The sequence below is a fragment of the Salmo salar genome, chromosome 09 (genome assembly GCF_965601325.2).
Source record: "Salmo salar chromosome 09, fSalSal1, whole genome shotgun sequence".
NCBI lineage: Eukaryota > Metazoa > Chordata > Actinopteri > Salmoniformes > Salmonidae > Salmo > Salmo salar.
In genome coordinates this window covers 137,331,640-137,358,799 of record NC_138299.1, presented here as the reverse complement: position 1 = coordinate 137,358,799, position 27,160 = coordinate 137,331,640, and the positions used below count along the sequence as shown (strand labels likewise).

Genomic DNA, 27,160 nt, shown 5'->3' with positions numbered 1-27,160 from the left:
CTGGATAAGGATTCCTGTCTAAGGATTGCTTTGCTTTTTGTTGTTGTTCTATTCTGTCTGTGTCCTCTACAGGCCTCTTGGACTCGGCCCGAGCAACACAAGGTATAGCTTCTATACTATACCCAATACCCATCACAATCTACCATGTACCATGCCCTTGCATCCTCTTTCACCATATTGATTTTCTGCTTTACAGTTCTCTTCAACACTGTTTTCTATTGTTGCCGTAGTCATGGAAACTGATGGAGAAACTCTTATCAGTCCTCTTTGGTTTATTAGTATGGCTTCGCTCAGCCTGAAAAATTCCCCTTGAAACCTGTAGCCGGGTATCAGACAACTGGTGAAGGATGTTTGTTCCCATTCTTTCCAGGGAATAAGATCTCGGGTACACCGATGATCGAGCTAAGCTAAAATTGCTTGATGTTTCCAATAGGCACCACCACCCTGCATTATTAATAAACTCTCTTTTGTTGAAAACCATAGTTATGAAACTTTAATGAATCTATGTTCTCGTGTTGCAAATGAACAGAAATTGATGCTCTCCCTTTGGACACAGATTGAGATTGTGTATCATGGTCTGGTCTGCCATGTGGTTGTCCAGGCTTTGGCCATGATGATGAGTTGTTGTTGACCCTCTTTGACCTCACAATACAACCCAAAAATGGAATATTCTATCTACGCTACACCAAGATCTTCTTAATGTACCTGGCACTTGGACTTCATCGCTTCATCAAGAACCACAATAAGACCTGCCTGTACATAAGGGATGGCATGTGTGAGTGCAGCACAAGGCTGGCAGGACACTGTCACACTCACTGGCCACCCTTTCAGCTGTGATGTAATTATCCCTGTCAGTGTTTGGAGAAGGTGGGGGGATGGAGGGTTGGGGTGGAGGAGGCGGATGGGTTGGAATGAAAAGGGGACTGACTGCCTTGCCTGTGTTATAGAAGCGTTTCCTCAGGCATACTTAATGCCCCAGACATGCTGCTTCTGTTGAGTTTGAATACAGAACTAATGAGCGCTGTTCTTCTCTTAGTTAGTTTCCCAAATCACATATAGTAGACTATTTTTGACTAGGGCCTATAGGGCTCTGGTCAAAAGTAGTTCACATTGTAGGGAATAGGGTGCCATTTGAGCCACTGCCTTGGTTAGTTTGTCCCCCAGACTGGTCCCCACTGTAGCTAATTGAACAACACAGAGGCATTCATGAGATGGTTCACATATAATGGGTTGGTTTTTGATCGTCAAAGCCATGCAAAATATAATGCAGAGGTCGCCAGGAGTTCAGCTCTTCTACGACACCTAACATGAGTTAACAGTGGTTTGGACTTGCGTGAGAGTTCCAGACCCGGACTGTTCAGTGTCAACAACAAGAGTAGCCGACCCCGACGCTAAAGGTTACGTACATGGCTGTTTATTTAGACCTTGTGAATCTGGTGTTAATGAAGTCAGGTAGTGTATCTCGAGACAAACGTCAATCCTGTTAGCTATTAGCAGGGTTTCTGCTCTAGTTTTAATTGGCAAGGTCTTGAATGTATAGGCACACTGTGTTCTTGTCCTCTTCCCCATTTCACATGCTTTGGTTCTACTTCTGAAGCTGGAGTCTTAACCACCATTTCATTTAGTCAGCATGGTGTTGCTTCAGTTTAGAATTACAGAGACGGTTCACAGTTGACACTCCACTGACTAGGTAGCTAGTTAATTCTACGGAATAGAAGCACCTCAATGAGTTGATGTACTGTACATTCATTTCATGGATCAACTTGGGGTCTAGAATGCCTTCCCTATAATATGTATACAGCAGATGTATGAACTGTACATCAGACAGTATGTTGCTGTTGGGAAAGTACACAAATAATTCAATACTGAACAATTCAACACTGAATCTCACACGATAAAGTGAACCACACAGCAGGCTGTGTGTAAAAGTGCTTGCTAGGCATGTTATCCTGTCCACAGGAACCACTACTAGACACCAGTAGCGTTTAACAGGCTGAGACCTAAATAGCCTGCTGTAACTGATTTCAGCCACATCACTCTACAGCCATTGTGTGAAGAGCTCTTGATGGCTCCATCCATCCAGCTTCTTCTACCATTAGTGATGTGCTCTGCTACTGTACACATCTCTACTGTACAATACAGAGGGTTGTGATCTTTACTCTACTGTATCTCTGTCTCTCTTAAGTGTGTAGTGTCATCACTTTTTGCTGTTACAGCCATAGGAAAAGCACTCAATGCTACAATGGTTTGTCTCCAGGCTCAGAGTTCAATGTTACTATGATATAACTACAGAGTGTTATAATGTATTGGTTATCAATAATGCATGGATCACAATGGGATATGAGGTTAACATTGATGTACTGCAAACAGAGGTCCTTTTGTTGCTTGCTACCCTATGATTTCCTGCCCTATAGAGTCTGGATGGGAACGTCGTAGTGAGGAGTGATGCTCGTGTGTCCTCCCTCACGCTGAAGTACGCCAATTTCACCGACGCTGGCCAGTACCTGTGCTCTGCACGCAACGCCATCGGAGTGGATTCTCAACCCGCCTACCTAGAAGTCCGCTGTAAGAACTCCACATGTCACAAGGCTGCATCTGAAATGGCATCCTATTCCCTATACAGCGCACTACATTTGACCAGAGCCCTACACCCTATAGTTCACTACTTTTGCCAGGGCCCATAGGTTCCCAAAAGTAGTGCACTATATAGGGAATAAGGACGCAACCACTGTCTCTAGTGCTTAAAGTCTTAGTCAGGCCTGGCTGGCATACTGCCTGCAGCTTCTAATGTTTGTGCCAAAGCCTACTCTTTTAAATATTTAAGAGAAAAGACAGGAATCTCTTATTTACGTTGCTGGCTGATTCCTCCATAGATGCTCCTAAGATCCAGGGCTCAGTGACAGTGTATACCTGGGAGGGGAATGCAGCTAACATCAGCTGTGAGGTCCTGGCCCACCCCAGTGACGTGTCCATGCTGTGGCTGAGGGACGGGTTTCAGCTTCCCAACGCTAACGTCACCAAAGCCAAGGTTTTCCAGAGCCCCACAGCCAGCTACCTGGAGGTAGAGACCCGCAGATTTATCACACACACATTCACATGCATGAGCACACAGACACACACAATACACACACACACTAAATTAAGAACACTCCACATTTCATAAAGATTTAATGTGTGACAGCTAGTATTTGCAGGGTTCTCCCCCAGTTCCATTGTGGGGAGACTGAGTGTGTTTTCATTATTCAGTAGAGGGAAGCACAGAGACAGGGGACTAAAATAGGCATCTCTAATGGACAAACAACAGTGGAACAAACTGACTCAAGCATATAGTCACCTTATGTTTGTAATGCTTTGCTGCCCTGAGTTTCTTTCATGCATTGATTCTCTCCTCTGTTCCAGGTCACTCCAGAGTCTGAGAATGACTTTGGGAGCTACAACTGTACTGCTTCCAATGAGATGGGCACAGAATCCAAGGAGTTCCTCCTCATTCAGGCTGGTCAGTCACAATAACAATCTGTAGCTAATTATCCAAAATCATCATGCTTCTATATTGTGAATCTAATATTTAATGTTGGCATGAAATGAAATATACTGTAGTTGTTAAATGAGTACCTTTATGTGTGATTCCTCTCCTCTCTAGATGTCCCATCAGCCCCGTCCCTCGGGGAGGTGGAGCCGTTCTCCAGCTCAGCCAGGGTGGAGTTCCAGGAGCCTGACGCCACCGGGGGTGTACCCATCCTCCAATACCGGGCCGAGTGGAAGACTGTGGGCAGGGGCAGCTGGGTGCAGAGGGTCTATGACGTCCAAGGAGGTGAATACAGGGGCAGGGCGGGGGGCTACATGGATAAAGAGAGAGAGTATGTGAGGGGATAACAAAATTAAATGTGTTTCTTTTTCTCAGTCATTGGCCTTTTTTAATGAAACATCCATCCGTTATAATAATTCAGCTGGTTTGATTTACCCTCAAATGAGAATAAAATAAAATGTTGTCTGTAATAATTGCATCCTTGTTACTTGTCAAATCAAATCAAACTGTATTTGTCACATGCGCCGAATACAACAAGTGTAGACCTTACCATGAAATGCTTACTTACAAGCCCTTAACCAACAGTGCAGTTCAAGAAAAGTTAAGAAAATATTTACCAAATAAACTAAAGTAAAAAATTATAAAATAACAATAACGAGGCTATATACAGGGGTGTACCGATACCGAGTCAATGTGCGGGGGTACAGGTTATTTTAGGTAATTTGTACATGTTGGTTGGGGTGAAGTGACTATGCATAGATAACAAACAGCGAGTAGCAGCAGTGTACAAAACAAATGGAGGGGAAGGGGGGGTCAATGTAAATAGTCCGGTGTCCATTTGATTAATTGTTCAGCAGTCTTATGGCTTGGGGGTAGAAGCTGTTAAGGAGCCTTTTGGTCCTAGACTTGGCGCTCCGGTACAGCTTGCCATGCTGTAACAGAGAAAACAGTCTATGACTTGGGTGACTGGCGTCTCTGACAATTTCTGGCTGAATGCAGAGTCTGTTGTGGATGTGTCAGTATTTGTACTTCTCAATTGTATCCTCAGGAGCTCTGAGTGAAGTAACCATCATAGGCCTGAAGCCTGAGACCAACTATGAGGTGAAGATGTCAGCCATCAACGGCAAGGGAGAGGGTGAAACTAGCCCCGCTGTGGTCTTCAAGACAGAGCCTGTCCGTAAGTCACACACACACACACACACACACACTTCTCAGTTCCACAACACCCCTTTTACTTCACCTTGCCACTACCCATTGCACCTCCCCATTAGAATGAATCAATACATACAGCCATGTTTGTACAGCATGTTTACCAGCTCCATTATAGACATATTGGTCAGCACTTGCTTAGAACCTTTAGATCAGACATATTTGCCCTATGCTGTGCTTGAAAATCTATGACAAGGGTTGTACTGCACAATTGGCTTGAATTCTCACTGCTAGGATGATGACAACCCTTGTTTTAACTCTCTCCCTCACTCTCTCCTGCTCTCTCGCTCTTTACCATTGATCGCCCCCTGCTGGTTGCAAATTTGATTTCATTTGATTTGAAATGTGACTGGAAGTGGAATGTCTGCGCCTTATTAACTCAGGAATATTATGCATGTGTAGAGTTGAACTGATAGTTTGGTATCCGAGGACATTCTGAGTATTATTTGCTATGTTTGATGCTGCTATCACAAAGCCTCGCAAGTTTCATTTCTTTCGTTTGTCTCTTGTGTCATACTCTTGTTGTGTAGTTTTTTGTTTATTCAGTTTTCTCGTCTGTTTTTCTGTTGGACCGCTCAGGTTATTCTTACGCAAGTAAGTGCCTCATCATCATACACACTCACTCTGAGTATTAGTTTGAACTTTGAACTTGTTTTCAAAACAGTCTCGCTCCAGTACCTAAAATGGTGTGTTTTATGTATACCCTCATTGGATTTACTGTGGCTTATGGTCTCTCTGCCTTCCGCATCTTTTCCACTGAGATTTGGCAGTCATTAAATATTTCTTCATGTTTATTTTCCTTTCTGTTCTCTGATCAATCTAACCTAAATAGTTGAATACCTTTCATCGGCAGGAATATTATATTGCAAATAACAGATTTGTACAGAATTACTAGCTATGTGTAAAGCCTTTGTTTTTGCCTGATATCTCTTCTTTTATGTTTTCTTAGATGGCATTTTTCATTTTTTCACTGAGGACTCAGGTTTGTTATGTGGTTATTGTGGAGTAGACCTATAGATCATAGTTATTAGGGGTAGTTATCATGGGACTTAGACACTGTTATACCAAGACAAATAGCCTAGAACACCCCCTATTACCTGCTGCTCTTCCTACTGTACAGTACCTACAGTAAGAAGCTATGGTCATTTACTGATACAACTGTTAACTCTCCCCAAATATTATTGTGTTATCATGTCATGTCATGTGTTGGTTGTACATGTACAACTGATACTACAGTGTCCATCAGTATTGGCAATACTAAGAGGTATTAGGAATACGTCTGTATTTCTGTCCTCTTTTTCAATGCTGCTGTTTTCTGTCAGTATTTCCAGTATGTCTGCAGCGTTTCCTCTGTTGTCAATCATTTTGTCTTGCAGGAGAAGGATGGTTTGGGATGTAGCGTTTCCATTTATTACCATATTTTGAAAGACATTTTATTTGAAATGACTGTAAATGTAGAACATAAGCTGCAGTAGCAGAAGTCATGGTTTCTCTCAGAGGAAAGCCTGTCATTTGTCCCTGCTTGTGTATTCAGTGTTGTCAAAAGTTCACTGTTGTTTTGTGTTACTCTTCAGTTTCTGTTTTGTTTCATTTTGTCTTCAAGTCTTATAACTGTGTTATTCCTGTCCATGTTTACATTGTCTATTTTTATATCTTTCATGTTTCCACTTTCCTTTCAACCAATCACATGCGTGCGTTTCATGTGACTGTCATCATGTGGCTTGCATGGTGCTGATGATGTCGTCAACTCCGCAGAAGGTAACTTTTCAGTCCCAATTTTCACAAGAAGAATCTTCATTTTACTGGAGAGTCATTCATAACATAAATACTAAATGTACCAATTCAAACGTTTCCCATTTATTTCCATTTATTTTCCGTCTTGTTAACCCATCATATGTAGCCAGTCCCCTTCTCTGGACTGATTGGAGCTCCCTGGAACTATTACAGTCCTTTAGCAAGGAAGTGTTCCTTCCCTGTCTGATCTAATATAACTTGGATTTATCCTAACAATTTCACTGATTTATCACATTGTAATAACTTTTTTGGACTAACTGTCATTTGTCCCTCTCAAGTAGTTTACAGTGCACAAACACCCCCCTCTAGTGGCTGGGTCCGATCCAATCATGTGTAATTGCTGTTTAAATACTACTTTCATTTTAGCACTCCACAGTAGTCTAACAGCTTGATCATGAGGGCTTTTAGTTGGAGAGGCAGACAAGTGCCTCTAGCACAACAGTATGGAGGAATGGTGCCATCTGGAGAACACTAGGACTGAATATTAACAGCTTTCTTCACATCTTTGAAGCAGGTTTAGGAGAAACCGGTTGGAAGATTTCACAGCAGCTGCTGACCAGCCGTAATACATTCTACATCTTCTGAATGACCACTTCAGCTCACTAACTAACCTTGATATCTCTGATGTGTCTGTTTAGGGGAACCTGAACCGCCTAAGCTGGAGGGAACACTCCAAACAAAAGGCAACTCCCTCAAAGTCAACTGGCTCAAGCAGGATGATGGAGGCTCACCCATCACACACTACCTAGTCCGCTATAAACCAGTGAGTATTCACACTACCTAGTCCGCTATAAATCCGTGAGTACTGCTACTACCTAGTCCGCTATAAACCAGTGAGTATTCACACTACCTAGTCCGCTATAAACCAGTGAGTACTGCTACTACCTAGTCCGCTATAAACCAGTGAGTATTCACACTACCTAGTCCGCTATAAACCAGTGAGTACTGCTACTACCTAGTCCGCTATAAACCAGTGAGTACTGCTACTACCTAGTCCGCTATAAACCAGTGAGTATTCACACTACCTAGTCCGCTATAAACCAGTGAGTACTGCTACTACCTAGTCCGCTATAAACCAGTGAGTATTCACACTACCTAGTCCGCTATAAACCAGTGAGTACTGCTACTACCTAGTCCGCTATATACCAGTGAGTATTCACACTACCTAGTCCGCTATAATCCAGTGAGTACTGCTACTACCTAGTCCGCTATAAACCAGTGAGTACTGCTACTACCTGGTCCGCTATAAACCAGTGAGTATTCACACTACCTAGTCTGCTATAAACCAGTGAGTATTCACACTACCTAGTCCGCTATAAACCAGTGAGTATTCACACCACCTAGTCCGCTATAAACCAGTGAGTATTCACACTACCTAGTCCGCTATAAACCAGTGAGTACTGCTACTACCTAGTCCGCTATAAACCAGTGAGTACTCACAATACCTAGTTCGCTATAAACCAGTGGATTTGGGGCACTGTAGACAGCTGTAGACAAACAATGTGCATTCTTATGTGCAAAAAATATGTGCTAATGTTACCATGCCCTTTCAAGGAATGCATTCCTAAAAGAGACTGTCAGGTACTGTATTGTATCATTAAGTTGACCCTGGCCTATTTTGTGTGTCCTTTAGAAGCATCAGGCCGACTGGAAGCCAGAGATCCGGCTGCCCAGTGGCAGTGAGTATGTGGTTCTGAGCGGACTGGAGTGGAACACGGAGTACAATGTGTTTGTGGTGGCAGAGAACCAGCAGGGGAAGTCCCAACCTGGAACCCTGACCATCAGAACCTCTCCAGAACCCGCTGCCATCCCAGGTACCCCACCATGCACCGGGCACTCACACTGGCACTGCCACACACAGCTGAGACAGCAAACTCAAACATATCCCAAACAGGAGCCTTTTTGGTTCTCACAACCACATAAATCTGACAGTACACTTAATAGGAATTAGATGTCTAGATGTTTTCAGCAGGCAAAATGAAGAAAATAGAAGAACAAGCCAGCTGTTGGTCAGAGCTGTTCGTGGGTGTTCACTCTGCAGCAGAAAATATTCAATCTTTCTAACTAGAACTCTCCACTGTCTGTCTGAGAGGGTATGTGAAGTGGGTGTTGTCTGTCTGAGAGGGTATGTGAAGTGGGTGTTGTCTGTCTGAGAGGGTATGTGAAGAGGGTGTTGTCTGTCTGAGAGGGTATGTGAAGAGGGTGTTGTCTGTCTGAGAGGGTATGTGAAGAGGGTGTTGTCTGTCTGAGAGGGTATGTGAAGAGGGTGTTGTCTGTCTGAGAGGGTATGTGAAGAGGGTGTTGTCTGTCTGAGAGGGTATGTGAAGAGGGTATTTGTCTGTCTGAGAGGGTATGTGAAGTGGGTGTTGTCTGTCTGAGAGGGTATGTGAAGTGGGTGTTGTCTGTCTGAGAGGGTATGTGAAGTGGGTGTTGTCTGTCTGAGAGGGTATGTGAAAAGGGTGTTGTCTGTCTGAGAGGGTATGTGAAGAGGGTGTTGTCTGTCTGAGAGGGTATGTGAAGAGGGTGTTGTCTGTCTGAGAGGGTATGTGAAGTGGGTGTTGTCTGTCTGAGAGGGTATGTGAAGCGGGTGTTGTCTGTCTGAGAGGGTATGTGAAGAGGGTGTTGTCTGTCTGAGAGGGTATGTGAAGAGGGTGTTGTCTGTCTGAGAGGGTATGTGAAGTGGGTGTTGTCTGTCTGAGAGGGTATGTGAAGTGGGTGTTGTCTGTCTGAGAGGGTATGTGAAGAGGGTATTGTCTGTGAGGACCACCCAAACAAACACTTCTTTTTGACCATGTCCAGAGTTTGTTTTTTACAGTAAATGTTTTGTGATGATGGCAGACATCACACAATTTGTTTCCAATTTTGAATCTGTTAGAATTAAACTGCTACACCGAAGCTGTCAGTGACACTCTGTATGAGTTTGCTATCTCAGTGTTACAACAGGCTGCCTCCGCTATGGACAAAGGCTATCCTACTACAGTGATGGGTACAGTATGTAGATGGACGGTCTATCCTACTACAGTGATGGGTACAGTATGTAGATGGACGGTCTATCCTACTACAGTGATGGATACAGTATGTAGATGGACGGTCTATCCTACTACAGTGATGGGTACAGTATGTAGATGGACGGTCTATCCTACTACAGTGATGGGTACAGTATGTAGATGGACGGTCTATCCTACTACAGTGATGGGTACAGTATGTAGATGGACGGTCTATCCTACTACAGTGATGGGTACAGTATGTAGATGGACGGTCTATCCTACTACAGTGATGGGTACAGTATGTAGATGGACGGTCTATCCTACTACAGTGATGGGTACAGTATGTAGATGGACGGTCTATCCTACTACAGTGATGGGTACAGTATGTAGATGGACGGTCTATCCTACTACAGTGATGGGTACAGTATGTAGATGGACGGTCTATCCTACTACAGTGATGGGTACAGTATGTAGATGGACGGTCTATCCTACTACAGTGATGGGTACAGTATGTAGATGGACGGTCTATCCTACTACAGTGATGGGTACAGTATGTAGATGGACGGTCTATCCTACTACAGTGATGGGTACAGTATGTAGATGGACGGTCTATCCTACTACAGTGATGGGTACAGTATGTAGATGGACGGTCTATCCTACTACAGTGATGGGTACAGTATGTAGATGGACGGTCTATCCTACTACAGTGATGGGTACAGTATGTAGATGGACGGTCTATCCTACTACAGTGATGGGTACAGTATGTAGATGGACGGTCTATCCTACTACAGTGATGGGTACAGTATGTAGATGGACGGTCTATCCTACTACAGTGATGGGTACAGTATGTAGATGGACGGTCTATCCTACTACAGTGATGGGTACAGTATGTAGATGGACGGTCTATCCTACTACAGTGATGGGTACAGTATGTAGATGGACGGTCTATCCTACTACAGTGATGGGTACAGTATGTAGATGGACGGTCTATCCTACTACAGTGATGGGTACAGTATGTAGATGGACGGTCTATCCTACTACGGTGATGGGTACAGTATGTAGATGGACGGTCTATCCTACTACAGTGATGGGTACAGTATGTAGATGGACGGTCTATCCTACTACAGTGATGGGTACAGTATGTAGATGGACGGTCTATCCTACTACAGTGATGGGTACAGTATGTAGATGGACGGTCTATCCTACTACGGTGATGGGTACAGTATGTAGATGGACGGTCTATCCTACTACAGTGATGGGTACAGTATGTAGATGGACGGTCTATCCTACTACAGTGATGGGTACAGTATGTAGATGGACGGTCTATCCTACTACGGTGATGGGTACAGTATGTAGATGGACGGTCTATCCTACTACAGTGATGGGTACAGTATGTAGATGGACGGTCTATCCTACTACAGTGATGGGTACAGTATGTAGATGGACGGTCTATCCTACTACAGTGATGGGTACAGTATGTAGATGGACGGTCTATCCTACTACAGTGATGGGTACAGTATGTAGATGGACGGTCTATCCTACTACAGTGATGGGTACAGTATGTAGATGGACGGTCTATCCTACTACAGTGATGGGTACAGTATGTAGATGGACGGTCTATCCTACTACAGTGATGGGTACAGTATGTAGATGGACGGTCTATCCTACTACAGTGATGGGTACAGTATGTAGATGGACGGTCTATCCTACTACAGTGATGGGTACAGTATGTAGATGGACGGTCTATCCTACTACAGTGATGGGTACAGTATGTAGATGGACGGTCTATCCTACTACAGTGATGGGTACAGTATGTAGATGGACGGTCTATCCTACTACAGTGATGGGTACAGTATGTAGATGGACGGTCTATCCTACTACAGTGATGGGTACAGTATGTAGATGGACGGTCTATCCTACTACAGTGATGGGTACAGTATGTAGATGGACGGTCTATCCTACTACAGTGATGGGTACAGTATGTAGATGGACGGTCTATCCTACTACAGTGATGGGTACAGTATGTAGATGGACGGTCTATCCTACTACAGTGATGGGTACAGTATGTAGATGGACGGTCTATCCTACTACAGTGATGGGTACAGTATGTAGATGGACGGTCTATCCTACTACAGTGATGGGTACAGTATGTAGATGGATGGTCTTTGTCCGTGTGTGTGGATGCAGTCTGTTTCTACATAATTTGGCCTTAACTGATGCAGCAACATTCCTGTACCATAGCAGGTCTGAGCTGAAACTTACTGCTTTTACTGACACCTACAGACACCTGTGTTGCAACACTACACAGCTAGGCTGCGACAAACCCCTAGCAGGCCTCAGGTGATGCAGAGTGCTTTACTGAAACATAGCAGGACTTATCCTTCCTCCTCACTTCTCCTGTTTGTTCTTTCCCTTCTAACTCACCTCCCAGATAAACACGCGTCCCATTCACAACCGTTCAACCCCCAGTTTCCTTACTCATGGTTTGTGGCGTAGTCCTCTCTCACATGCTGTGCTTTTGCTTTAACTTGCTTTTTAAAGCTAGAATCTTTAGTTGCTACATAAACGTTTTGACTTATAAATTAATGATATATACAAATTGATTCTTGAAGAATATAACTTATGAGCTTAGTTTAACAGTCGTACCCCATCAGAAACCAAAATAGAAGCTTTTTTACTCTCTGTTTGTAAACAATGTAAATGTATACAAACACTGTATACCCTTAAAACATGGTTAAACTATAATTTTGATCAAATGGATGGTCAATAAAAATGGATGCATCCATAGCGCTGTCTATGAATTTGAGAGTGGTTAAATTTCTCTAGGCCCAGCCCTCCGCTTTTTACCAAAACAGAAGGGGTGACGGCATTGTTATTGTTTGTGGATTCTAGATTTAACTCCTTGTCAGTTTAAAACGACTTTTTAAACTTTTCTTTTGTTCTCTATTCAGTTTTGTTTACAAACTTGACATATTTTCTCTTCTCTCTCCTCTCCTCCCTCCATTTTCCCACCCTTCTGTCCATTTCCACTCTGTTTCCATCTCTTCATTTCTCTCTCCCTTCCCCCCCTTCCCCCCCTCTCCTCCCTTTTCTCTTTATCCCTCTCCCTATGTCTCTGCACTCTTGCCTGGTTTTGGACACTGGTGGACTTCACTACATGAACACTTTCCTCATTACGTATTACTCATTTCTGAATCTGTGTGTCTCATCTTTCCGTTGGTTTTGACTATGTTTTGGTTTGAGCAGCGACCCAGGGCTGTTCGTCTGTGACATACACTCTGATCTCCCTCGTCCTGTCCATAGTAGCTGTGTTGCTGCTCTCATAGCTAGTTATATGAGGCGATGCTGGTCTCTCTCTCACACACACATAGAGGAAAGAAAGCTAGCCTTTCTCTGCCCTGGCTGGCTCTCTCTCTGGATGGATGCCTAGACAGACACATGTCTCTCAGTGGGTGGGGAGTAACTACAGAATAGACCAGCCTGATTGACTGAACTGAACCAAAGGCACTGGTATCAGCTTAGCCTGGTTCCAGATCTGTTTGTGCAGTATAGCTAATTCCTATGGTCGTTGACAACAACCATAGTAAGGAGTTAGCTATACAGCACAAACATATATAGGACTAGGCTAGTATCAGCTGTGTCCTACAGGTCAGTGCTGTACCACTCCGCTCAGCAACATAGCACCGCTAGTAGCAGCATTCCGAACTAGAGAACTGAATGGAGCTCCAGTTTACATTAATGAACATTAGGGTATTGAATGAGTGGAAATTGTATTCTGAATTCTGAATACTGTGGTAGAATACTGAGTGAATGGTGGTGAGCACCAGACAGTTTACGTAAAGGATGTATATTATTTTTCCACTTACTATATTGTATGTACTGTAAAGATTTTTAATAGCATTCATTTTTACATGGACATTTAATTAACAAAGTACCCGTTTATAATATGCTAATATTAACATTGTTGTATTATGACTCACTGTCTACGTACGTATAAGCAGTATGGATACAGTTGGGAACTGCAGCAGTCAATTGTGTTTTATTGATCGCTGAAGAACTACAAATGTCATTAAAAACTAGCAATACATTTTTTTATACTATTAAGTTGTGATTATTTTGTTCCACAACTGCATTACAAATAGACCCTGAAGTCAATACTGAGTTGTTAATACTCATTTTTGTAAGTGAATCAGAAGTCCCGAGGAGCTGATATTCAGGGTGCTCTCGTTAGAATGGAAGCTGGACAGGTAATGCTAGAGATCATGTATATGTGTGTGGTACAGTAGTCACTAGCTAGCCACACACACATGGTTGTTTACAAAGTATCTCTTGAAGCACATATTATGCATTTTCTTCAGGCGTTTTTGGTTATGACTAATATCAAATAAAGTTGATTTAATACATCTTAATGGGTTTGCATTTATTAGAGGGTAAGTGATTTAGATAGATGCCTTTACTGCTCCAAAGACAAGGTACAAGTCACGTGTGATGTCTGTTTGAGCCTTGTCAAGGAGACATTGATCTCCCAATTTGAGCACATCAAGGTACCAGTATGAAGTTAACGCCTACAAAACATCTGATTAGAAGCTGTGATCTCTTCTCACTATGTCAATGTGCATGACAGGTGAGTTGTCTGTGTTTTATGAAACCATTATGTAGAAAACAGAGATGGTTCCATATTCTAACAGTATGTCCACATTCATTCAGCTGTCTAACTGTGGTGGTATATGTTCCTAGTGAGTCATGCTGTGTCTGTACCGTAGATATAGACGGGGAGTCTGCCCTCTCCACGGGCATCATGGCAGGGATCCTCATCTTGGCCTTCGTCCTGCTGCTCCTGGCTGTGGACGTCACCTGCTTCTTCACCAACAAGTGTGGCCTCATCATGTGTCTGTGTGGCAAGCCAGGCAGCGGGGCCAAGGGACACAACCTAGAACAGGGCAAGGCTGCATTCCTGTGAGTGTCTACTGTCTCAATATGTGCGTCCCGAAATGGCACCCTGTTCTCTATCTAGTGTACTTCTTTGGACCAGGGCCCATAGGGAATAAGGTGCCATTTGGGACAATGACATAGACTGAAAAAGGACTCTCTGCATACTTGCAATTTAGATGCAATTTCACAGTTCTCATTTGCTAAGCTTTGGGTACGTGATGACCTTCGTCTGAGAATGTCTGGTTCAGGTATTTAATCATCCTCATTATGCTGTAGTTCTGTGTTACTGAGATCCTGGAGTCTGTTGTCGTGGTGTCTATGTAACAATCAGAATCCTCTGTGTGTCCGCAGAAAGGATGAGTCCAAAGAACCGATAGTGGAGGTGAGGACAGAGGATGAGTGCACAGCCAATCACAATGCAGGAGGACCCACGGAACCCAGTGAGACCACACCCCTTACAGAGCCAGAGTGAGTATAACTTGACATACAGACACACACACACACACACATACACACACACACACGCACACACATACACACACACACACACACACATACATACACATATATATCGTTGTTGGGCTAAAGCACAGTACATTCCTCTTGTAAGAATCACGATATTCCTGCACAGTTTTGAGTACATTGTAATTAATGGAATGTTTCTGACTTTTTGGCATAAGCAGTTAGTTTATACATATGTCTGTGATTCCTATAAGCAGATTGCACCGTCGTGTGCTCATGCTTTTATACTTTTTGTTGAAAGTTCTCTACAGTCACACTGCACTTAGCCCAGGGTTAACAAATGCTTGTGTGAAAGGAGGGTTAGCTAACCCTAAACAAGGTTTAACCCAGCATTAAGGATAGCCCTGGTCTAACAACATGCAGTGTGAAAAACCCTTGTGTGTGTTGTAGTTTCTTGTGTGTTGTTTTGGGGAGGGCTTTTTATTTCTTTGCTGCCACAATAGTTTTTTCTCAGGATATTTCTCAGGAGATGAATCTTTTCGATATCACGGTTGAATTGCTACCAGTCAAAGACGTGGACAGATCCACTGTGCTTTTCCTGTGTATGGTGAACTTGATGAAGCCCGTCTAAAAAGGGAGACATTAAAAACTGGAGTCACATGAGATGAGTGTCTGGTACTATTCAACCCTTCAGGTGGTTGTGTGTAGTGATCCTTTCCTTTAGAAAGACCTGTTTTCAGTTCATTAGACCCTACATGTTCTCCATGTTAGTCTGTGCATGGACAGTGTCCTTTCTTATTTGATGTGCCTCACTGCATGGAACCCCCTTGTGTGTCCTTTCTCTCTGGTTGATGTTGTCTGCTCTGTGTGTGTGATATCTAACTGCATGCCTCCCCTAACCCAAACCTCCTGCTTGCTCCTCCTCTCCACCCCTCCTCCCCAGTCCCCACGTCGGGTCCCAGTCACCTCACTGTCTAGTGTGTGTGTCTGCTCTCTCCCTGCTCTCTCTCCCAGGCTTGCCGCTCACACTGCTGCCCTGGCTCTGGACACCCTCTCGTCTGTAGCCACCATCTCTGACACAGCCAACACAACCTATGATCCCGCCCAGGACAGCCCCTCTAGTGAGAGCACCGCTCTCACCTGTAGCCTGTCTGGCCTCGCTACTGACCCCCTGCCTGCCCCCGCCCCAGCACCCACCCCAGAGTCCAACACAGCCCCCCCAACCCCCTTCATCTCCACCTCTGACATCACAGCTAGAGTAGCCCCCCTGTTAGACCTCCTGGGAGACAGCTCTCCTAGAGCAGAGATGTATGCCACTGCTGTTAGTGCCACAGATAGCCCTAAATCTCCTAAAAAGTCCCCTATTCCAATACCACCTAGGCGTCGAAACTCTAACAGACCTGCTCCTTCTCCTCCCACTCCCAAGAGCCCCACACCTACCCACTCCACCCCCTCTCATACAGTGGCCCCCAGGAAATCTGCCCCGGAAAGTCCCTCTCTTGCCCCCTCCACTGCCTCTCCTAGTCCAAACACCAGGAAAGCTGCTCCTATTGCCCCAGACAGCCCCTCTCCTGCTCCTACGGCGTTCACTTTCCCAGCCTCTGACACCTCCACCTCTAAAACTGCACCTACTGCCACCAGCACTGTTACCCCTGTCCCTGGTACCCCTACTGTCCTGGGCTCTAGTACACCAGTCCCTGACCCTGACAAACCTGACTCTACTACCAAAGACACTCACACTCCTGCCCCTAATATAGACCCCACTCCCACTCCCACTACCACATCTGTCCCTAGTGCTCCTACTACTGCCTTCAATGCTGAAATAACTGCTGCTATCGTTCACGAGGACACAGCCAAATGTGCCCCTGTTTTCCCAGACATTCTCACTAGTATTCCAGCCCCCACCACACCTGCTGCCCCCACGGTCACTATCACACCGGCTTCTACTATCTACGACACCCCAACACCCACCCTGACCCCCCACATGCCCACCACCACAGCACCCCAAGCCCCAGAGATAGAGTTAGAGTTGACCAACGGGGTGGAGACTGAGAACCCCTCCCTGTCCGCAGCAGAGCCCACTAGGTTTCAGAGTAGTCCCACTCCCTCCCCTGCCCCTGGCCTTTCCTCGTCCTCCTCCCCCCTGGCTAACGGAAACGGGTTTGGGGCAGACCTCCGGGCCTCAAGTCCCCCAGCTCTGGAGGAGTTAGACAGTCTGGCCAAGGCTGCTCCACTCAACAACGAGTATGGCTCCCTCTAGAGGTTTATACGTGTCAATGTTTTTGTGTGCCCAGTAATCTACTATTCTATTATCACTCAGTCTCCACCTTTCCATTTGTCTTGTGAAGTAAAGTGAAATTGTAGTAGTCAATTGTGGTAACAGTGGTGATAATTGTTAATTAATGAGACCTGTGTAATGGTGACAAGTGCTGTAGTCATTGCCATGGTAGTGGTTGTGTGGATGTGTGTGTGTGTGTGTGTGTGTAGCGTCGTGTGGAGTAGTAAAGTACTGTATAGTAGTATGGTTCCCCTTGCAGAGTGGGTTGTGGAAGTTGTGGAAGTCTTGTAATGACAGTACCGGGCATTAGTACTGCTCTTAGGCTGGGGATAGGGCCAGAAGACTAGATCTTTCACTCACCCCGCCTAATGTCTATTCAATGGTAGGGCAGACACTGCAACAGTGGTCCTTAGTACTGCTTTATCACTTTGACTCAGAGGTGCTCTGTAATTATATTACTTGTGATGGTATCAATCGTCTAAGAATTACTACCTATGGCTATTGTCTAAAAATATATTTGAAAAGTAGCGGTTAAGAGCGTTGGACCAGTAACCGAAAGGTTGCTGGTTCAAATCCCAGAGCCGACTAGGTGAACAATCTGTTGGTGTGCCTTTGAGCAAGGCACTTAACCCTAATGTCTCCTGTAAGTCACTCTGGATAAGAGCGCCTGATAGAATGTAAATGTCTATATTTGGGGTGTTTTTTGTTTGAACGCAGCAGTTGTGATTTTCTTAGGAATGTTGTTGTTTTTCTATTGCATTGCAGGTAGACTGTTCATTTCGAACATTTTCTCCATTGCATTGCAGGTAGACTGTTCATTTCTAACATTTTCTCCATTGCAGGAAGATATTTGGAGGTGAGAAAGGTAAAGCGGAGGAGGCTGAGGTGAAGACAGCCCTGTCAGAGGTGACCACAGAACACAACAATGTCACACAGACAAACGCCAGCGACAGCAAAGCATGATTGGGCAGCCTCAGCCCATCCAAGATGGCGGCGGCAGCAACACTCATTACAGTCTGCAGCAGTTTTTCTTTCCAGTGCCCTTACTGCATTTCCAGAACAACAACATGTGTCTGTGCAATAGAGTTCATTAGAGCACGATCTGATTGTGAAAACATTTTTATTCTCACGTATGATTTGTTTCGCTACACACATGGAACACTAAAGAATACCATTTGAGTGATTTCAAGTGGTATAGGAAACAAAATTCTAGTTTTTACAACTACTCAGAGTTATAATTGTTTTCAGTGCGGATAAACAATGGATTATTCAGGAACATAACACTGAGTGTACAAAACTTTAGGAATATCTTCCTAATATTTAGTTACACCCCCCTTTGCCCTCAGAATAGCCTCAATTCGTCGGGGCATGGACTCAACAAGGTGTTGAAAGCGTTCCACAGGGATGCTGGCCCATGTTGACTCCAATGCTTCCTGCAGTTGTGTCAAGTTGGTTGGATGTCCTTTGGGTGTTGGACCATTCTTGATACACACGGGAAACTGTTGAGTGTGAAAACCCAACTGCATTGCAATTCTTGACACACGGTGTGCCTGGTGCCTACTACCATACTCCGTTCAAAGGCACTTAAGGATTTTGTCTTGCCCATTCACCTTCTGAATGGCACACATACACAATCCATGTCTCAATTGTCTCAAGGCTTAAAAATTCTTCTTTAACCTGTCTCCTCCTGTTCATCTACACTGATTGAAGTGGATTTAACAATTGACATCAAAAGGGATCATAGCTTTCTTCTGGATTTACCTGGTCAGTCTGTCATGGAAAGAGAATAAAGTTTTGTACACTCAGTGTATATATACTGAAGAGATTGACTATGTAGACATTATTTTATTATTTCCATGTTACATTGTTCAAATGTTTGATGGCTAGTCTCATCGAATAGTCTCATCGAATAGTCTCATCGAATAGTCTCATCGAATAGTCTCATCGAATAGTCTCATCGAATAGTTTGGTTTGGCATGTCTGATTTGCAAATGGTTCTTAATGTTTTGTTTGAAACATTTGACTGTTTTACTCTTTATGTCTGTATTAGGGTGGGTTATCATACAGATTGTTTTCATGTTTCAAACAGAAGTTCATTGATTTGGTTAACACCACTTCCCCATGCTCCAAGGCAAGCTCTGAGTGACAGAGACAGACAGAAAGGAAGGTAGGGTTGTTTCTGACCAGCTAGCAGCCCACAGTGCTGGGAATGCTCGGGTTTCAGAGAAAGCCATATTATCATAGATATGTATCAGGAGTTATCATATGAGATGTCTTCAACTCGCCTTAGGAAATTAATACTGTATTGCGCTAAATGGAGAGGTACGTTTTGAGCGAATATTGTACCAGTATTGACAATGGAACACAAGATAGAGCCATGTGCAACCGATCCAGTGGTTCTCACAGAGAAAAGTTGTAGAGAATAACTTTTAGTGATCTAAGTGAATGTCTCATCATGACCCAAGCACCACCTCCTCCTTGTTTTAACATCAACTATGATGAGTATCTTATCATATTCACAAGAAAACAAAGAAAATGCCTGACCTTTATCATTTAAAATCATGTTTTTGAAGCAAAAATCTTTTAAAGCATTTTTGTACTCTGTATATGGAAAGGTTTCTTTTCCACTCCTTACTGCGAGCTTGTGCACTGTGACTGTGTCAATAGATTGTCTTGTCGTCACTTTCAATAATATCTGCATAGCTTTGTCATGAAAGGTTTACCTGTATATTCTTTTTATATTGTATCTATAAAAACAGTACAGCAAATGTATATACAGTATAGAGTTGTTGATATGTCCCATCACACTGAGGTCTAGTGCGACCTGTAACACAGCCGGTGGAGATATGTTGAGTTTTTGGCATGATGAATACAAACTGTACTTTATAAAATATGTGTAACAGAAACCCAAACAGACATGCCTATGTTTGTTTAGGCAATACGAGTTTCATATTGAGTTATGTGAGGGAGTTATCAGAATGAGGTCTGTTCAGGCCTATAAAATGCTTTATTTTAGTCTCCAGTTGTTGTTCAAGTGTTCTGTAATGTTGTCTTTGAATTGATTTTGTTTTTGTACAATAGCAGGCATCATGAGCTTGCTGCCTGTTGAGTTTATAATGTCAGAGACAGAGGGCAGGGTGGTAATCTGACAACAGAAGAAAACAACACTCCATAATGTTAATACTGTATGTTGTTCTGCCACCTAAACAATCATTCCCCTCAGTACATCAGTGGAGTAGGACAGTCATGCCAGAACCTGTACAATACAACCCTCTGCTGTTGTCATCCTCCCACCCCGTCCTCTATCTCTGGAGCCTCTTGGTTTTACTGGGTCAAACCCAGTGGACCGTTCTGCTCTCAGCGGTCTACAGTCTGAGTACTAACCCATTTACAAAATAAAACAAGGTTTTGGAACCTCACGCTGTTTACCATTGTTTTAATGGCAAGTCATTGTTTTCTACAGTGCTATTATATTATTAGTGTGCCCTTTGCCTTCTGATGGAGTTAGTAGATGTAATATACAATAGTGAACACTAGGTGGCATGAAATGACAATTTACAAATGTAGTATTTTTAGCAAGATTATATCAATGTCCTTGTTTATGATAAGGTAATATATCAAATAACTCCTTGATTAAGGTTATTAAATTATTACCTTCTAGATTACGTGAAGAGATAGGAAAATGCTAGATGGTAATAGGGTATGATAATGAGTTGGTGTTGCTGGATTCCCTGAGTTAGGGACTCCTTTTGCTCCTCTGTCTAGACTTGAGTGACTAATAGAATCGTAATGAGCCAGGGCAGATACATATAACCCAGACAGACCTACCAGTATTTTTTCAATCTCAGTAAGTGATGAATAATGGTTAATTGAACTAGTTGGTTTCAATTGCATCTGGATCCAAAGGCTACTGACTTTCATTCACCCTGCCCAAAAACCAGGTCGTGAGGACTGCTGCCCTGTAGATGTCTCTCTTTCCAGCCTTGATAGAACCGGGAACAGAGGACAATCATTCAAAGCTGTGACGTCGCCTGGGTGATAATTTGCCTACTCGGAGTGGGGATGAGTTTGGAGCGGGTTCTGTGAATTGCTTTACCATGATGTTGCCTGAATGATAACGCAATCGGCTGAGTGAGGACGTAACAGGCCGCTAAGGTAAGGGGAATGAATGATAGCAAAATAGTTGTCTTTCTATGTTCTCTATTGCAGTAATACTGTCGTTGCACAGGTGAATCGAATATACTTTCTGAAATAGCTATTCTTCACCCTGTTACCAATTCATGGACAACGCTGAAATATTAATTTACATATTCACCAAATGGCAATCCCTTTGTGTTTGTTTTTATATACATAGTGGCGTTTCCTAAAACGTGATTGAGCCTAAAGTTTGCCCGCAGTTACAGTAACGGATTTAAAAACTTGACTGCTTAGTATGCCCGCCATACGATCAGACAGAGAGAGAGACGTGACTAAGCCGTGCTGTGCTGTGCGCCCAGGCTATGTGTTGCTCCTATACAGTTTAACACTATGGCCATATTGAATTATTTCATGTTTAAAGCGTTAGTGACCAGATAAATGTACATGTTGGTGTTTTAGGGTAGGAATTCGTGATTCCATCAGAGCATAGTTAGCACCTGATGCGCTCTGTTGCGGAACTACCCAGGCTGAGTGTCAGCATTATCCATTAAGTGTATATGGGTCAGTGGTCACTGAAGGTCAGAAACTATAACAAATAATCATGTAACTATTTATCGTAGCATTTATCTTTATGATCGTAGGATATATAGGCTATATTGGTTGAGGAGTGGCCACCCCTACAAACATTAAAAAAGCGCTCCAAATGTGTGTGATTGTCAACGGTATTTTTCACCTTTCTAAATCTAACATTTGGTTCAAATGTAATCGTGGTTTGATAGTAGTAACTTATTAGATCGATTTATTCAGGAGTGTTCCCGCTGTAGCTCATCCATAATCGTTTACGCAATCCATATGCGCCCATATCAGCGAGTGGCTCAGCGCATAGACAGTATAGACATTAAAGTACATGCATCCGTGTGTTACCTGTTGCAGTAATACAGTTAAAGTGCGTGTGTACTAATACATTTACAGCACATGTAATAGTGTATGGCTCTGTCCACTTGCAGCCTATGACATACAGTGCATTCCGAAAGTATTCAGACCCCTTGACTTTTTATCACATTTTGTTACGTTACAGCCTTATTCTACAATGGATTTAAAAAATATCCTCATCAATCTAAACACAATAACCCATAATGACAAAGCGAAAACAGGTATTTAGAAAGATTTGCAAATGTATTAAAAATAAAAAACAGAAATCCTTATTTACATATGTATTCAGACCCTTTGCTATGAGAATCGAAATTGAGCTCAGGTGCATCCTGTTTCCATTGATCATCCTTGAGATGTTTCTACAACTTGATTGGAGTCCACCTGTGGTAAATTCAATGGACTGGACATGATTTGGAAAGGCACACACCTGTCTATATAAGGTCCCACAGTTGACAGTGCATGTCAGAGTAAAAACCAGGCCATGAGGTCAAAGGAATTGTCTGTAGAGATCCGCGACAAGATTGTGTCGAGGCACAGATCTGGGGAAGGGCACCAAAACATTTCCGCAGCATTGAAGGTCCTCAAGAACACAGTGGCCTCCATCATTCTTAAATGCAAGAAGTTTGGAACCACCAAGACTGTTCCTATAGCTGGCCACCCGGCCGAACTGAGCAATCGGGGAGAAGGGCTTTGGTCGGGGAGGTGACCAAGAACCCAATGGTCACTCTGACAGAGCTCGAGTTAAGATGGAAGAACCTTCCAGAAGGACAACCATCTCTGCAGCACTCCACCAATCAGACCTTTATGGTAGAGTTGCCAGATGGAAGCTACTTCTCAGTAAAAAGCACATGACAGCCCGCTTGGAGTTTTCCAAAAGGCACCTAAAGGACTCTCAGACCATGAGAAACGAAACAAGATTCTCTGGTCTGATGAAACCAAGCGTCACATCTGGAGGAAACCCGGCACTATTCCTACGGTGAAGCATGGTGGTGGCAGAATCATGCTCTGGGGATGTTTTTCAGCGGCAGGGACTCGGAGACTAGTCAGGATCGAAGAAAAGATGAACGGAGCAAAGTACAGAGAGATCTTTGATGAAAACCTCCTCCAGAGCGCTCAGGACCTGACCGGGGTGAAGGTTCACCTTCCAACAGGACAAGTACCCTAAGCATACAGCCAAGACAACGCAGGAGTGGCTTCGGGACAAGTCTTTGAATGTCCTTGAGTGTCCCAGCCAGAGCCCGGATTTGAGCCTGATCGAACATCTCTGGGGAGAGCTGAAAATAGCTGTGCAGCGATGCTCCCCATCCAACCTGACAGAGCTTGAGAGGATCTGTAGAGAAGAATTGGAGAAACTCCCTAAACACAGGTGTGCCAAGCTTGTAGCGTCATATCCAAGAAGACTCAAGGCTGTAATCACTGCTAAAGGTGCTTCAACAAAGTACTGAGTGAAAGCTCTGAATACTGTGATATTTCCGTTTTTTTTTTTTAAACATTTGCAAATGTATTAAAAACTGTTTTTGCTTTGCCATTATGGGGTATTGTGTGTAGATTGATGAGGGGGAAAAAACTATTTAATCCATTTTAGAATGAGTCTGTAACGTAACAAAATATGGAAAAAATCAAGGCGTCTGAAAACTTTCCGAATGCACTGTATAGACATATACAGTGCGTGACTAGTATCAAACAGACCTCATGGTGCACTCCTGGATTTAGGGAATCTATAATTCCCCTGTATTTCCTTCCAGTGTATTTCCTTATAGTGACACATTACCATACAATATCAACATTTCAACTCAGTCCCTGACATTTGGTCAGCCAATGCTAAAATATTATTACTTTTCTTTCCCTCTGCAATTGTTGAACATGCAAGATATTGACATAAGACATCATTTTTTTTTTAAAACATGGCAATCAACCAGACCATTCTAATTCACTATTAATTGTACTGTCATTACCATGATCTGAGATTTGAATATTTAATGTGGTTTCTTCTGTATCTCCCTTTAGACTTATAGACACATTGAAGGAAAGCAGGTGGGATAGAACACACCTCATGCGTGGGCTCAGAGAGGGTCCGAGGCCGTACGGATCATCTGACTAAGATGGGTGTTCTCCAGCTCCACAACCCCACCCTCCCCGCCACGCTCCTGCAGAGGGCCAATCATATGCGTCTGTCGGGAACGCTGTGTGACGTCATCATCACAGTGGACGGCCAGGAGTTCCCGGCCCACCGCACCGTCCTGGCCTGCACCAGCAAGATGTTTGAGATCTTGTTCCACCGCAGCAGCCTGCGCTACGCCCTCGACTTCCTCTCCCCCAAGACCTTCCAGCAGATCCTGGAGTACGCCTACACGGCCTCCCTGCAGGCCACGGCCGAGGACCTGGATGACCTGCTGTACGCCGCTGAGATCCTGGAGATAGAGTACCTGGAGGAGCAGTGCCTCAAGGTCCTGGAGACCATCCAGTCAGAGGAGAAGCAGGACCACCTGAGTCTGAGTGGGAGGAACCACGGGTCTGGAGAGAGCGAACATGGCAGGGCAAGACACTGGAGGAACATGCTAATATCCAAGAAGCATTCCATGCAGGAGGGTGGTATCAACCCCACCGCCCTGCACCACCTGGCACTGTACCACATGACTGACAGGAGTCCCTCTGGGCCAGGGGGACTACCTATGGGGCTCCCTGTAGCTAGTCCCACACAAGTTGGAGGGGTTAGTCTGGAGGGCCTGGGTCAGTCTCCACTGCAGTACAGCCTCAATGGAGCCCATTACCCCTCCCTGCCTCTGACTAAGAGGATAAAGACAGAGGACAATAACATGCAGGTGGATGAAGTCAATAGCTACGAGGGCCGGTCCTCCAGCGGAGGGGAGGGGGGCTTTGAATCGGACCAGCCCAGAGATGAGGGCCCGGGGACCCCCCAAAGAGGCAGTGTCATCACCTCGGCTAGAGAGCAGCACTCGGGCCAAGAGGAGGGGGGCATAGTGGGGAACAACTCTCCTCTGGACAGTTTCCCTGGGCTGGCTGAGAAACACTTGGCCTCCCTCTACTCATCCATGCCCTCTAATCACATAGGGGAGGTGGGGCTGGCTATGCCCATGTCGGTGGCCCCTTCCCTGGCCATGTCCCTGGACCTGAGGGCCTACGGGGGACTGCTGCCCCAGGGCCTGCTCCACAGGGAGATCCTCAGCAGGCTGGGCCAGTTTGCAGCAGGGATGAGGCGGGAAGGCCAGAGTCAGAGTCAGAGCTGTGGGGACTGTGGTCTCCAGCTGCATAACAGAGAGGCCATGGAGCAACACAGGTAGAGAACAGATTACTGCAGACTGCATACTCAACTCACTGTTATATCTCTAGGGTGTCTTTAGGTATTATGGATCTCTAGGTATCATTGAAGGACGTAGTTTGTCAGAGAGTGCCGGCAGGTAAATGTAGTTGAATGTGGAATGCAATTAGATTGTGTCACCCCTTCACCCACAAAGTGCTCTACCTGGTCGCTATACACTAGGAGGTCTGTGAGAGACAGAGAGAGGGATTTGGAGTGTGTATGTGTGTGGTGAGTCTGGAGTCTTCATGCTAAATGGTTAAATGTTTTATTAGAATGTGCAGGAAGAGATAAATTGTAGTACACAACTTCTAATTTAAAGGTTGGCGATTTTTTTTCTTGTCTTCATTAACTTTTAACACGTTAAAAGACTTCAAAGGAAAGACCTGGGAGCAACGATATTAAATATCTTAATTTGTTTAAAAAAGACACCTGCTCTTGTGCCTGAATAGAGGGACTTCATGAGAGGTATGAAATAGGTCTTTGTTAGCCGCTTAGCATACATGGTGTGGCATAATGAAGCTGTTTACTAAGTTGCTAAATTTCACAATTCTGTATGATTATTTTTAATTAGATATGACTCATACTTAAAACTGTCTCTGAGTGCATTTGGTATGCATTCCTTTGCATTAGTGAGGAGGGAGAGTAGCCTGCCTCTATAGGGATCAGGAGACTTCTTGGCATGTGAAGGCAGAAGCCACTGGTTGACAGTTATACTGCTGCCTCATGACTTGGTGGGTTTAGACTAGAGGTTGGTGGGTTTAGACTAGAGGTTGGTGGGTTTAGACTAAAGGTTGGTGGGTTTAGACTAGAGGTTGGTGGGTTTACACTAGAGGTTGGTGGGTTTAGACTAGAGGTTGGTGGGTTTAGACTAGAGGTTGGTGGGTTTAGACTAGAGGTTGGTGGGTTTAGACTAGAGGTTGGTGGGTTTAGACTAGAGGTTGGTGGGTTTAGACTAGAGGTCGACTAGAGGTTGGTGGGTTTAGACTAGAGGTTGGTGGGATTAGACTAGAGGTCGACTAGAGGTTGGTGGGTTTAGACTAGAGATGGACTAGAGGTTGGTGGGTTAGACTAGAGGTGGACTAGAGATTGGTGGGTTTAGACTAGAGGTAGACTAGAGGTTGGTGGGTTTAGACTAGAGGTCGACTAGAGATGGGTGGGTTTAGACTAGAGTTTGGTGGGTTTAGACTGGAGGTCGACCGATTAATCGGAATGGTCGATTAATTAGAGCCGATTTCAAGTTTTCATAACAATAGGTAATCAGCATTTTTGGACACCGATCATGGCCGATTACATTACACTCCATGAGGAGACTGCGTGGCAGGCTGACTACCTGTTATGCGAGTGCAGCAAGGAGCCAAGGTAAGGTGCTAGCTAGCATTAAACGTATCTTATAAGAAACTATCAATCTTAACATAATCACTAGTTAACTACACATGGTTGATGATATTACTAGTTTATCTAGCTTGTCCTGCGTTGCATATAATCGATGCGGTGCCTGTTCATTTATCATTGAATCATAGCCTACTTCGCCAAACGGTTATTTAACAAGCGCATTCGCGAAAAAAGCACTGTAGTTGCAC

The 27,160-nt window shown here is 44.2% G+C and overlaps 2 protein-coding genes across 7 annotated transcripts in view; both read left to right on the top strand.

The window, feature by feature from the left end:
- Positions 1-20,607, top strand: part of LOC106613025 (neural cell adhesion molecule 1) — a 106,232-nt gene extending 85,625 nt beyond the window's left edge. For 2 of the 6 annotated variants that reach the window (XM_014214877.3, XM_014214873.3), the window contains 12 exons: positions 73-102; positions 2,415-2,565; positions 2,874-3,061; positions 3,400-3,496; positions 3,641-3,811; positions 4,575-4,703; positions 7,168-7,292; positions 8,163-8,343; positions 14,280-14,472; positions 14,800-14,916; positions 15,925-17,154; positions 18,031-20,607. In XM_014214877.3, the coding sequence (XP_014070352.3) occupies positions 73-102; positions 2,415-2,565; positions 2,874-3,061; positions 3,400-3,496; positions 3,641-3,811; positions 4,575-4,703; positions 7,168-7,292; positions 8,163-8,343; positions 14,280-14,472; positions 14,800-14,916; positions 15,925-17,154; positions 18,031-18,151 (2,733 nt within the window). In that variant the 3' untranslated portion in view covers positions 18,152-20,607. Of the gene's footprint in view, positions 1-72; positions 103-2,414; positions 2,566-2,873; positions 3,062-3,399; positions 3,497-3,640; positions 3,812-4,574; positions 4,704-7,167; positions 7,293-8,162; positions 8,344-12,762; positions 13,926-14,279; positions 14,473-14,799; positions 14,917-15,924; positions 17,155-18,030 lie in introns of those variants that run through there. The other 4 variants (XM_014214879.3, XM_082956338.1, XM_045724634.2 and 1 more) reach the window with 4 other exon arrangements.
- A 591-nt stretch (positions 20,608-21,198) lies between these two features.
- Positions 21,199-27,160, top strand: part of LOC106613028 (zinc finger and BTB domain-containing protein 16-A) — a 66,017-nt gene continuing 60,055 nt past the window's right edge. The window contains exons 1-2 of the mRNA XM_014214894.3: positions 21,199-21,343; positions 24,266-25,556. Of these exons, the coding sequence (XP_014070369.2) occupies positions 24,361-25,556 (1,196 nt within the window). The 5' untranslated portion in view covers positions 21,199-21,343; positions 24,266-24,360. The remainder of the gene's footprint in view (positions 21,344-24,265; positions 25,557-27,160) is intronic.